The sequence below is a fragment of the Podarcis gaigeae genome, assembly GCF_964106915.1.
Source record: "Podarcis gaigeae genome assembly, chromosome: 15".
Taxonomy (NCBI): Eukaryota; Metazoa; Chordata; class Lepidosauria; order Squamata; family Lacertidae; genus Podarcis; species Podarcis gaigeae.
In genome coordinates, this window is record NC_139692.1 from 39,102,237 (window position 1) to 39,116,633 (window position 14,397).

A 14,397-nucleotide genomic window follows, 5' to 3' on the forward strand; every position below is an offset into this window, starting at 1 on the left:
TAAGATGGGCTCACAATCTAAAAAGATGGCATATGAGGAAAAAGGAACAAGGAGGGAGGAGGAAAAAAACAAACCAGGCACAAGTTATTGAAATTTGCTCTTCTTAAAGTTACAGCCAATTCACAGCCCACTGGAAACTTGAATGACAGTCCATTGCAGCTGGCCGACTATAGAAAGTATCAGTTGTATATATGCTTAATGTACTTCCCACTGACTTCCTGAGGGCCAAGCTGGACATGAGATTAAACAAATGCCTCTTTAAGTAATGCTATTGTTTTTATTTTATTTTTAAGAATTAAATAGTAATTGTACTGATCAGGGAGAGGACGTTGAGCTGCCCTGGTTCTAAGGAAAATCCAGCCCCATATCCTGGTTGGTGCTATCATCCTGGATGGAAGTAAGTCAAAGCCATTTCCTCCTCTGCATTTCAGCAGCTGGATGTCTCCACAGACCATGTGGAATGCCAAAAAAGAAAAATCTGACACTTGACCCAGGTTGGCTCATTCGCACATGCAGATTGCAAAGTGAAAACCATGCATGTGCGAATTGGTTCTACAGCTTATTTCCTCATCAAAGAGACATTTATTTGTCAAGTCAGTCTCCTTGATTTCCAGACATTTTGGCATCCCATACACTTATTGGATTACCCTAGAGAGGAAAAGGTTGGTTGAACAGGGCCTTGTGATTCCTAGCAACTGACAGTGAAGACAGAACATAGCCATTTCGGCTAGATAACCTTATCCTCCTCAAATGCCTGAAGGAAACCCCCCAAACAGGATTTGAGAGAAACAGCATTATCTGTCCAAAATGCATATTCCTAGCTGTACATCCCTGGAACTTAAGAGTTTAGAACTGAGACCTGAAGCAATTTATATCTAAGCACATTGACTTGGGCTGCAATCCTAAACATTGTTACTGAGGAAAAATGTTCCAAAATATTAGAATTTGGGGCAATGAGCCCCAACAGGCTCCCCCCAAACCTGTATTAAAAAGTCACTTAAAAAAACAACAACCCACAAACTTATTTAATAGCAACAAAATAAGTACCAAGTAGATTTTTGGAGTGAGATGTGTGTGCGAACACATGACAAGAAAGTATGGTTTGGGTTTAAAGGAAGGGAAAGCACAGGTGGGGAAGCCGCTGTCCTCAGATGCCATGGAGCTCCAGCCCCAGCCAGCATGGCCAATGGTCAGGGAATGATGGGGAACTGTGTTGCGGGTCCTGCCCTGTGGAACTCCCTCCCACAAGAATCAAACCTGCGACTTTGGCATTATCGACACCACGCCATAATCGACCGAGCTGCGTTATGTATTAATGATTATAGATAGCTATATCCGTCAATAGATATTTTAAATTCTTGAGGTTTTGAATCTTGGAGGCTTAATTTTAAATTTTGTGTATTTTACACTGTTATAAGACGCTTTGAGACTTAACAGGGTGAAAAGCAACCTACGGTTTTTCAAAAACAGATCGAAAACATCTGGATGATCACAGATAAGCCAAATTGGTGGAGGACGAGACTATCAGTAACTATTGGCCATGATGGATGCATTCTCCCTCCAATGTGGGAAGCGATATGCCTCTGAATTCTGGTTGCTGGGAATCACTATGAGCCAGAGAGGAGCTATTGTGCTCATATTCTGCTTGCAGGGTTTCCATAGGGGAAGCTGGTTGGCTGCTGTGAGAACAGGATGCTGGGATAGATAGTCCTTTGGCTAAACCAGGGTTCAGGGAACTTTTTCAGCAGGGGGGCAGTTCACTGTCCCTCAGACCTTGTGTGGGGCCAGACTATTTTTTTTTTTGGGGGGGGGAATGAACGAATTCCTATGCCCCACAAATAACCCAGAGATGCATTTTAAATAAAAGGACACATTCTACTCATGTCAAAACACGCTGATTCCCGGACCGTCCGTGGGCCGGATTGAGAAGGTGATTGGGCCGGATCTGGTCCCCGGGCCTTAGTTTGCCAACCCATGGGCTAGATAGTCCTTTGGCCTGACCCTGCATGGATGCCCTTCAGTCCCCCCCCCCCCACTGAAGTAAGGGAAGCTTGTTCCAGCGTAAAGCACTTTTAAGGCAGCAGCCTAACCCCCAATTATTTGGGAGTAAATCCCATTGAAACACACGTGGGGTGGGGGAGGTCTCTTCCAAATAAATATGTATTAATATGTAGAAAGCTGAAGTAAAATTATATTTACTTCAGTGGAAGAGATTAATGCAATTAATGTTGATGTGAGTTTTAATCTGGGTTTTTTGTCTATTGTTATTTTAACTTTGTCTTATAGCATTGTTGTTAATTTTTCTTATTGTTTTACCTTTTTTCTTATTGTTTTAACTTTTTTTTTTTTTTCAAACTGCTTTGAGGATTTCAGAGTCTTTTTGCAATCATGTTGTGTATAAATTTTACAAAATAAATAAAGGCTGCATTCCTAACCCCACTGTTAAACAAATCAAAATCAATCGAAAGGAAAATAGTACATGGGGGGGGGGGGAGCCCCACTGAATTCACTAGGATTTATTTCTGAGTGTCCATGCCTAGGATGGCTGCCTAATGATTTTACCTGAGAGTAACAAAAGCCCCATAGAACTCAGTGGGACTTAGATACTTCTGCGTAGACCCACAAAAGGTGGCACCATTAAGTATTTGTTTGCAATGAATCAATGGGACCTCGTGGTGAGCTACTTGTGAGCTGGACTGAGCCCCAGGTTTCAGACAGAGAAAACACTTCCCCCCTCCCCATATTTTGTCCTTAAGTGTGTGTGTGTGTTTTGCGGAGGGGGAGCATTAGTTGTCACTTTCTCCTTCTTCCTCTCCTTTCAACAAACCTCCACACTTTACACATGTGTGCCAGTAACACACGGGTGTGAAGCCGACACACACACACACACACCTCCCCAACAAGTCTGCTAGGCCAAACATTTCCTTGGGACTGTGAATTTCTTCACCCACCACCTCAAAAAAGAAGCAGCTGTTTCCTACAAAGTATGTGCCTGTCTATCACTCACTCTCTCTGAAGATGTTTTTCTCTCTGATCTTCCTGGGCTCTTAAAATGGATCTCCAGTAGTTCCAATTCACTGGTCCTCTTCCCAAAAGGGATGTAAGAAAGGAAAAGACCCATAGACACCTAGGGATGCTCCTCCCAGCGGTTTGCAGCTAAGTGTGGATTGCAAAATGTGCTTAGCAGACCCTGTTCTGATCTGATCTTCTCAGACCCTCCAGTTTCTGCAGCGCACAAACACAGAGACTGAAAAGGAATTGGGTCCATTTCACCAGTATTTTAATAACATTGTGCAATTGGTTTTTGTATTTCATACACCACTCAGAAGCCTTATTATTTTTTTCTGTCTGCAAGTTGTTTTAAATTGTTTATAACATTGCTATAACCTGCCCTGGGACCTTGGGGGGGGGGGCGTGAAGGGCAGGCAATCAATAATGTGATTATAATATACTATAAAAATAAAACCATTGGTTGCCTCCATTCCTAGTCCTGCTCAGAGAAGACCCATTGAAAATAAAAAAGGACATGGCTAACTTGGGTCCGTTGACTTAAATTTGATTTCAGATTTGCATTCCGCTTTTCCAGCGACAGAGCTGAGCTCAAAACCGCCCGTGGTAGTATCAATAGCATTAACCATCAGCAAAACATTGCTCTTACCCTAAGCACGTCGAAACCAAAATAGTATAACAAGGCAAAGAGAGAGAGAATGAAACCAATTCATCAAACCATCCATACCATTCAATGCAAACTCATAGTGATTCAAAAATAAATGAAATGGGTCTTCTCTGAATAAGACTTGGGTTGGGTACAATCCAACGCTATTTTAATAATACTCCAAATATTGGCCTGTGATTCCCCTGGTGGTGGATATTTTGATTTCCATCTCCAATCAAGTTTATAATCTACTCTCAGCTCCCTCCCCAAATGACAGAACAGTCACATTCTGATTTTCCATAGCTGTGAAAACTTTGAATGCATCAGAAAGGAAAAAAAAAGGGGGGAGCAAATTAATTGCTCCTATCAATTAATTAAAGGTAAAGGTAAAGGTAAAGGTACCCCTGCCCATACGGGCCAGTCTTGCCAGACTCTGGGGTTGTGCGCCCATCTCACTCAAGAGGCCAGGGGCCAGCGCTGTCCGAAGACACTACCGGGTCACGTGGCTAGCGTGACATCGCTGCTCTGGCGAGCCAGAGCTGCACACGGAAATGCCGTTTACCTTCCCGCTAGTAAGCGGTCCCTATTTACTTGCACCTGGGGGTGCTTTCGAACTGCTAGGTTGGCAGGCGCTGGGACCGAGCAACGGGAGCACACCCCGCCGCGGGGATTCGAACCGCCGACCTTTCGATTGGCAAGCCCTAGGCGCTGAGGCTTTTACCCACAGCGCCACCCGCGTCTTATCAATTAATTAAAAGACATCAAATGAGCCCTGCTGGTTGTAAGCCAACACCCTTCTTCCAAACCCATGCCTCCATAAAAAACCCCCATAGCCTGGCATGAAGGCCAACAGCCCCCCATTATGAATATCAGTGGCAGATATTCTGAGGAGGAGGTGGTCAATGTGGTGATCTCTAGGTGTTGCTGGACGCCAGCTCCCATTATCCTTGCCCATTAGGCATGCTGACCGGGGCAACCCTGAGTTACACTATCTCCGAATCCAGAAGCTCTGTTTTCCTGATGCAGAGTCAGACCACTGGTCCATCTTGCTCAGGACCAGCAGTGGCTCTCCAGACTTTCATCCGGGAGACACTCCCAGTTCTGGAGATGCCAGGAATTGAACCCGGTACCTTCTGCATGCAAAGCAGATGCTCTAGGCACAGAGCTACATCCCTTCCCCAGTTACCATGGCTGATAGGTGTTGATAGACCTCTCCCCCTTGGTGGAGTGATCCAATTCTGTTTTAAAGTATTCTAGAGTTCACGAAAGCTAAGGTACAGTTTCTAATGTTGCAAGCTTAATCCCATTTTCCTGTGTGCATAGGTGTCCCATCTCCTAGGCCTAGGGGCTGAGGTCCATTCGGCCCCCCCCAATAAAATATTTGAGGAGCCTGCCCCCCACCAAAGTTGATGAGCATTACTATTCAAATGGTGAATATGTGTCAGGGCTTACCTGCTCTCTCTCCCCTCCTCCCATATTTTATTAAATTGGCACCCCTGCCTGAGAGTATATCCCATTGAATTTAATGGGCCTTCCTCATAGAATCATGGAAGGGGCCATGAGGAAGGTTGCCGTATTTCAAAAAGTCAAAATCCGGACACAAAAGAGTTGTTTTGACCAAAGTTGCTGAGCTTTCTTTGCGAAATCTTTTTTAAAAAGCCAACACGGAGTTTCTAAGCCAGGGGTCAGCAAACGTTTTCAGCATGGGGCCGGTCCACTGTCCCTCAGACCTTGTGGGGGACCGGACTATATTTTTTTGGGGGGGGGATGAGCAAATTCCTATGCCCCACAAATAACCCAGAGATGCATTTTAAATAAAAGGACACATTCTACTCATGTAAATACCGGTAGACGCTAATTCCTGGACCATCCACAGGCTGGATTAAGAAGGCAATTGGGCTGGATCTGGCCCCCGGGCCTTAGTTTGCCTACCCATGTTCTAAGCTATTTTAAATGAAATTTGTCAAAATCTACACTACTGACATGGGCTATCATATGCCCGGGATTTCCCCAGACATTTCAGCGATTTCCATCCAGACGCTGTTTATGAGGGCTGAATGCCAGCTATTTCAGGGAAATTCCAGACATATGGTAAGCCTAACCATGAGAGTTATTTAATCCAGCCCCCGGCAATGCAGGGATCCAACGTGGGACTCGAACGCACAACCCTGAGATTAAGAGTCTCCTGCTCTACAGACTGAGTGGTTCCAGCAGAATAGCTTCTCAGTAATGGCTAGACGCGGGTGGCGCTGTGGGTTAAACCACAGAGCCTAGGACTTGCCGATCAGAAGGTTGGCGGTTCGAATCCCCGGTACGGGGTGAGCTCCCGTTGCTCGGTCCCTGCTCTTGCCAACCTAGCAGCTCAAAAGCACGTCAAAGTGCAAGTAGATAAATAGGTACCGCTCCGGCGGGAAGGTAAACGGCTCTGGCTCGCCAGAAGCGGCTTAGTCATGCTGGCCACATGACCCGGAAGCTGTACACCGGCTCCCTCGGCCAATAAAGCGAGATGAGCACCGCAACCCCAGAGTCGGTCACAAGTGGACCTATCGGTCCGGGGTCCCTTTACCTTTAATGGCTAGGTATGTAGCCTAAGGTCTTCCTGTGAGATTTACAGACATCACATGGTGCTCCCCCCTGCAGATCCTAGGAACTAGTTTAACCCTCTGCAAAGCTGCAATTCTGAGCATCCTTAGCAAACCCCAATTCCCAGGATTCTTTGGGGGAGGTCACATGATGTAACTGGTTGTATACAGCCCTGACAACCAGGCATTTCAATGGTCCAAACAGTTGCATTCGGACTGCCCCACCCCAGCCGAAGTTCATTGCCGCTCCTCACCTGAGTGCAAGCTGTTCTCTTTGGCAGTGCTGCTGTTGCTCAGGTAATCTTCTTTGCAGACAAACTTGTTCTCGTCGATGATATAAAGCTCCTCGCCGGTGGAGAGCTGTTTGTTACACATCATGCAGGTGAAACAGCTCAGGTGAAAGACTTTGCTCCTGGCCCTCCTGACCAGGTCGCTGGGAGAGATGCCCTGGGAGCAGCCAGCACACTTGGTCCCAAAACACCTGGAGGGAGAGAGAGGGGTGGAGGAAACAGGCCAGAGGTAATGAAATGGATCAGAAAAGAAACCAGAACAAGGCTGAAACCAGAATAGGGAAGCTGGAAGAGGGGAATAATTGGGGCCGGCTCTACCAAGAGGCAGAATGGCAGGCAGCAGAAAACAGATATTGAGGGCTGACCATGCCACCCTCCCAGAAAGGACCTTATGGTGCAGTGGTGGCCAAATTTGGCCCACCTGCTGTTTTGGGACTACAATTCCCATCATCCCTGACCACTGGTCCTGTTAGCTAGGGATGATGGGAGTTGTAGTCCAAAAACAGCTAGAGGGCCAAGTTTGGCCACCACTCTTCTAGTGCAAGGACCATTGGTAGAGGGGGTACCTCTGGATAGCCAAAGCCAGGATTTAGTTTGGGGCAGGACACCCACCTGTCGTCATCATCCTGTGCCTCTGTCTAGCAGATTCAGAACGAAATATCTCAACAACTTTTGTTTTAAATTACTTTCTTTTGAACCCAAGTGCTCAGAAAAACATGTCAAGATTTCCCACAATTTCTACTTTCAGTTAAGTATTTTTATTTTTTTGCTGCCCCCCCCCCCCCCGCTTGTCTGGCAGACTTCTGGAGACAAAGCATCTTCTCTTTGCAAAAGAAAGGTTCCCTTTCATTGACTTGCATTGGGTAAAGGAGCATAAATTCACAGGAAAAACAAGCACAGCTTTTCCCCGCTCCCTTTAAATCATGGGGACTGCAATGCCCAGGGAAGAAAACCCACGGTGATGAAAACCCACCCCTGTCCATCAAAATGAAAGACCCCCGCTCCCAGTTCCACTCTCTCCTCACTCAAACTCAGGGCATTTCCCAAGTCAGCTTGGTTTTGCTTTTTTTAAAAAAAAGAATGACAGCAGAGCAGAAAGTAAAAACGAAATAATTCATTCCCACAAGAGATAGTGATAGCCGCCATCTTGGATGGTTTCAAAAGAGGACAGGGGAAATTCATCAATGGCACACCCTCCAACATTTCTCCGATGAAAATGGGGACGTCCCATTCCACAATGAGGATTTTACAATTTATACCCAACACATCTTACTGGGTTGCCCCAGAAACTCTGGGCAGCTTCCAACATATATAAAAACATAATAAAACATTAAAGGTTTTTAAAACTTCCCTATATTGTACAGGGTTGCCTTCAGACGGCTCATGGGTTGGATAACTCCAATATTTCTCCAATGAAAATAGAAACATCCTAAGGTTCGGGCGCCATACATCTGGATTTTCCTGGACATTACCAGGATTTCAGTTGACGTCCCGGGGGAATTTCTGAAAGGCAGCGTTTTGTCCTGAATCTTAGGCAGGTCAGTCAAAAAATCACATTTTTTTTGGCTCAACAACTTTCAGAGTGTCCTCATTTTTACTTTTTGAAATATGGCAACACTATCCTACGGAAAAGGGGGACATTCTGGGATATAATAATAGTAATAGTAATAATAATAATAATAATTTATTTATGCCCCACCCACTCTGGGCGGCTTCCAACAAAAGATTAAAAATACACTGAAACATCAAACATTAAAAACATCCCTAAACAGGGCTGCCTTCAGATGGCTTCTAAATGTCATATAGTTGTTTATTTCTTTGACATCTGATGGGAGGGCATTCCACAGGGTGGGTGCCACTACTGAGAAGGCCCTCTGCCTGGTTCCCTGTAACTTCACTTCTTGCAGTGAGGGAACTGCCAGAAGGCCCTCAGCGCTGGACCTCAGTGTCCGGGCTGAATGGGATGGCTTTTCTAAATCAGGGATGTTCCTGGAAAATAGGGACACTTGGAGGGTCTGCAATGGGGACTAGCCACAATGCCGGCATTCCCACCCCCCCTTTCGAAGTCAGGAAATGCCTCTGAATGCCAGTTCCTGGGGGCTTCAAGTGGGGAGAGCTGTTGTTGAACTTAGGTCCTGCATTTGGTCGGCCACTGAGGGAATAGGATGCTGGACCAGATGGGCCGTTGGCCAAATCCTTATGATCTTATAGCTGGCTAGAACCCTGAACAGGAATACTCTATACTGCAGCACTTTGTTGCAGGACCCACATTTAAGCTATGTTTCCAAACAACTGTACACTCCTTTAAAAGGATGGGGGTATTTTAGAGTTTTTTTGAGAGTTATTTCAAGACTGTTTTGGTGGGAATGGAACAAGGGTCTCCGGTGGAGAAAGAGGACATTGTCGTGGCTAATATAGTCAGCTTTTCCTGCTCCCCAACTCCTATGTACTTAATAGCTATTCAACAGACAGATATTCAACAGGAGATGCTTTTTTCTGACCCCATCATTGCCTCTCCCTGCAGGGATATGTTTTCCCAGCTAAGCTGCTGTCTGTCCTGAAGCACTGCATTAGAAAGAAAAGGCAACTGAAATTATGAAAAGTAACTGAAGAAAAGATGTTCAGATAGGCTGGCTTGTGGTGAAATAGGACAGGCCGCCTTCTAAGGGTTTTTGGTAACCTGGATGAATAACAAGATGAATGACAAAGCAAATTGCTCCTTTGGGTCCAGGACTGGTGTGGCCTAGGCTCTAATCAGTTTATCAAGGCTTTGCAGCAGTTAGACTGGTGACTGGGAGCATAGCTGTCAACTTTCCCCTTTTCTTGCAAGGAATCCTATTCGGAATAAAGGAATTTCCCTTTAAAAAAGGGAAACGTTAACAGCTATGACTGGGAGTGGCCACCAAGACTACATAACACGGGTCTTGAAAGACCTACATTGGCTCCAAGTACGTTTCCGAGCACAATTCAAAGTGTTGGTGCTGACTTTTAAAGCCCTAAATGGCCTTGGCCCAGTATATCTGAAGGAGTGTCTCCATCCTCATAATTCTGCCCGGACACTGAGGTCCAGCACCGACGGCCTTCTGGCGGTTCCCTCACTGCGAGAAGCCAAGTTACAGGGAACCAGGCAGAGGGCCTTCTCGGTAGTGGCGCCCGCCCTGTGGAACACCCTCCCACCAGATGTCAAAGAGAAGAACAACTACCTAACAAGACATCTGAAGGTAGCCCTGTTCAGGGAAGTTTTTAATGTGTGACATTTTAATGTATTTTTAATCTTTGTTGGAAGCTGCCCAGAATGGCTGGGGAAACCCAGCCAGATGGGCGGGGTACAAATAATAAATTATTATTATTATTATTATTATTATTATTATTATTATTATTAGCATGTAGAAAGGTCCCAAGTTCAATCTCTGGCATCTCCAGATCAGGGTAGGAGAGAGACCCTGCCTGAAACCATGGAAAGCTGCTGCCAGCCAGTGTTGACAACACTGAGTTAAATGGCCCAATGGTTTGACTTAGTAGAAGGCTGTTTTTAAGGTTCCTGCTTTATTGGCTTTTCAACAGACCCTGGGCACATTTTTAAAAAAGTATTATTATTATTATTATTATTATTATTATTATTATTATTTTAAAAAATGCTTTTTAACCTGAGGTTCCAAGTATCTTTGATTTAACTGCTGCTGTTCTCATGCTAGAATGTTGTAACTCTTTCAGTGTGGTTCTGTTTCGATCAAGTGCTTTAGGGTTTCGATGTAAATTTTTGAAATAAACATTTGAAAGAAACAGACCCATGTTGTGCACAAAGCGTGTATCGTGGGAGGTAAGCTGCAAATACTTCTACCACTAATAACAATTAATTTGTATATAATTAATGTATATACTGCTTATAGGACAACAGGGCTTCCAAGCACTTTACAACTGTAAAATCAACACACCATTAAAATATGCAATGGCAGTTCAAATGGGGCATTTAAGCACCCTCAGTTAAAATACTGCAGTAAGACAAACCATTCGAAAGCATAGCAATTAAAAGCAATTAAAAGCGATAAAGCTCAGTTCAGGGGGATGCTTATCTATTGATGCCAAAATAGGCTGCTGAGCTTTTACTGAAAATTCCTCATCCCATTTTGCACCTTGTCATCCTAGGTTAAAATAAGGACACTTTGTGCTTCCCAAATTTTGAAAAAGCACAGATATTTTACAGAGGGGGCCTAGGCAGAGCCTGTGTGCCTGTCTTCCTCTTATTTGCATCTCCGCTCAGAAGTGCTGAAAAGCTTCCCATTCAGCCCCGTAGCAAAGTCTCCCTGGCTCAGAGCCCAAACACCCCACCCCTTGTTATTAGGCGAACGGGGGGGGGGGGGGGGACAAAAACAGAAAACCCTCGCCTGCTTTGCTCCTGTGCCAAGCAGCACAACATGATCTGCAGGAAAACCAGCTGATGAATTTTGTTCCTGGCCTAAAGATAATGAACAACACCTGTTAATATCTGCTACACAGGTTGCTGCTGGAAAGCACAAGAGCAAAGGCAGATTTCAAAAAAAATATTTTAAAAATCTGGCAAACCCAGATTTCTTCCTCTAGCCTTTCCCTTCCTTCTCATTTCCCTGCAGGGTTGAACTCTGGACTGCAGGTTCCTACGGGCTGAAGCCTGGTCTTTTTTTGTTTTACGTCCCATCCCATGGACAGACATATTTAATAAGAAACATTCCCTCTATTCCTGATGCGCAGCCAGCGCAGAGCATTCCTTTATGTTGCCAAAAGGGCGCCATCCATGCACGAGAATGGGAGGCATCAGCAACCTTGAAGCGCAACCCTGAGATTTGCGTTAAGAACAAAAACCCATGGAAGGAACTCTTTTTAAAAATCCAGCCAAGAGACTATGGGTTTCGTGGTGCGGTTTTTTGGGGTGGGTGGGATTGGAAAACTGGGCAGGAGGTGGAATGGAATGGAGGATTCTGAAGCTGGGTACAGTAGAACCTCAGGTTACACACACTTCAGGTTACAGACGCTTCAGGTTAAAGACTCCGCTAACCCAGAAATAGTACCTAGGGTGAAGAACTTGGCTTCAGAATGAGAACAGAAATCGTGGTGTCAGCGGGAGGCACCATTAGCTAAAGTGATACCTCAGGTTAAGAACAGTTTCAGGTTAAGAACGGACCACCAGAACGAATTCAGTTCTTAACCCGAGGTACCACTGTATTCTACTCTAACATTTTGTTTCTATTCGCTTTATTTATTTATTTGGGGTAGTGTGGAATGAAGTACGCTAAGTGGAACATTTCCCTCTCAAGCGCTGAGATCGGTGGAGGGTGCCCTGTCGCTTGTTCCATTGCCCTCAGAAGCTTGGGGTGGCAGTGGCAGCCCAGCACCTAAGTTGTGGAACTCCCCACCAAGGCGCAAGGAGAGATTGCACCCCTTTACCTTGCCTCTGGGCCCCTGAGATGTATGTTTTAAGGACCCATCTTATTTTTTGTGATTGTAAGTTGTCTTTAAATATTGCATAGTATTGCATTTAAATATTATTTCTGTGTTTTATTTGCTGTAAACTGTCCTGGGAGCTTTGGGAGAAGGGCAGGTAAGAAATAATAATAATAATAATAATAATAATAATAATAATAATAATACACTGCAATACAGATCTACGCCATATACTTAAAGCACACCCAACACATATTTAAAGCACGTAGTGTACTGCCCAGAAAAGAGTAATTTGATCTGTAGTTTCCCCTCAAGGAGATGCAATTTCTAGCACCCCTTAACAAACTACAGCTCCCAGGATCCTTTAAGGCAGGCTTCCTCAACCTCAGCCCTCCAGATGTTTTGAGACTACAATTCCCATCATCCCTGACCACTGGTTCTGCTAGCTAGGGATCATGGGAGTTGTAGGCCGAGGTTGAGGAAGCCTGCTTCAAGGGAAGTCATGTGCATTTTGAATGTATGGTGTGGAACAGGCTCCACCATCATCTCCTTCCCGCATTGGCCAACCAGCATAAACTTGCCCTTCTTGGGAAAACAAAAGTACCAATACGATCCTGTTTACCTTCACCTCCCAGCCAAGGGATTCCCTAGCTGGTTTAAGGCATTTCAGCTGCTGTTCTGAAAGTATTTCTATGGAAATAAGAGTGATCAACAGCTGGGGATATGTTGCCCTGGAACCTGTTTTCTGTAGTATGACTTGGCTGCAGAAGCAATGGAAATAATCTTCAGAGGCTGTGCTGAGCATCTCTTTCTGGCTAGAAGCAGCTGCTAATAAGGATTATAGGAGGACCCTGGAGGGAGAAAGTCAGGTTCAAGCAGCAAGGAGCTTGCATACCCAGCAAATCTGAATTTGGGTTAATGTGATTTGGGGGTGCAGAGTGTGGCTTCCAGGCAAGGCTACAACCCCAGTACTTTATTCTCAAAGTTTAAGCACTGCCTACCTCACAGGGTTGTTGGGTGGACATTGCAGAAAAAACAGGGGCGGAAGCAAGAGGATTGTAAACTTCTACATTGCTTCTCTTATTTATTATTTGGATCGTTTTCTATGTGGTTCCAGTGGTCCCTTGGACAAGGGTCTGGAATCCCAAGCCTTTTTGAATTTGGAGAGTCCTAGAGGCTCCCAGAGGAGCTCCCAGATGAGCAAAAAGGGGGGGAAAGGGGGAGGGGGCAATCTCTACATCCTGAGGTTTACAATCTATATTCTATAAAGTCACAACAGAAAAGGAAAATTGATTGGGGAGGGAGGAGGAAAAAAGCAAACTCAGGTAGAAATTATTAGAAATATGAAGATGTTGGTTTTAACTGTCATACATCTAGGGCCTAATAATGCTGTCGCACCAGACTAAGCTACAGAAATATTAATAAATGGCCACATATGCAGGATTACAAAGAAGAGCACTGAAAGAAACATAGAAACTACAAATTAATGAACTAAACATGGGAACACAAAAAGCTGCCTTGTACCCATCAAGTCAGGCCATTACTCCCTCTAGCTCAGTATTATTTACCCCAAGTGGCAGTGGCTCTCCAGGGTTTCAGACGAGAGGTCTCTCCTGGCCTTGCTTGTTGTAGATTGAATCTTGGACCTCCTGCTTGAGAAGCAGGTTCTCTTCCCATGACCCACAGCCCTTCCCCAAGCAAAGCCGCAAGACTAATATTCTCGGCTTCTGGGATCTTTCAGACGCTCTTGTGCTCTGCATTCCAACCTTCCCTGCCACTCTTCCTACCCATCTCTCTAAGCTGCAAGAGAAGGGAACTGGAGAACGTAAACAAGAGTCCGGCCAAGGACACATCTAGTCGAGGGTCCTGTTCTCCTGGTGGCTTAACCAGGGCTTCTGAGCGCAACAGCACACTCTCATCCTGCGATTCTCAGCAACTGATATTCAGAAGCATTCCTGCCTCTAAAAGGAAGGCAGAACACAGCCATCATGGCTACTAACCACGGATAGCCTTGCCTTCCACAGAGAGAGGGGAGGAGGAGAGGAAACAGGCAGAGGACCTTCTTATAAGCTTTCTCCAATTGTCTGCTTGCCATCTCTGGCCTTGTGGCTCCTTCTACGCCAAGAATAAGAGAATTGACTGCATGTTCTCTTCCAGTTTTCATGACATCGGCTCCTTCTCCTGGGTAGGGTTAAAGGTAGCAAGGCTGCCGCCCTAACTGCCCTGTCTTACTCAGGAGTAAGTCCTGGTGAATTCTACGGGGGAGGCAGCTTGCTCCCAGGTACACCAATGGCTAGGTCGGCCAGACTTTGTAGGCCACAATGTATTAGCATGAATATAAATAAAAGGTTTGCTGCAGCTGTAATTGACCTGGAAAGAGGACAAGGGAGTTTGTACAGGGAGATGGGAGAGAGGCATGCCACGGAGTTGCCTCTCCAGAGGACTGACACTT

At 45.3% G+C, this 14,397-nt stretch overlaps 1 protein-coding gene across 1 annotated transcript in view; it reads right to left on the bottom strand.

Annotated features, from left to right (window-relative positions):
* Positions 1–14,397, bottom strand: part of LHX1 (LIM homeobox 1) — a 51,017-nt gene that overhangs the window by 26,599 nt on the left and 10,021 nt on the right. Inside the window, exon 2 of the mRNA XM_083714717.1 lies at positions 6,492–6,718. Coding sequence (XP_083570843.1) covers positions 6,492–6,718 — 227 coding nt within the window. The remainder of the gene's footprint in view (positions 1–6,491; positions 6,719–14,397) is intronic.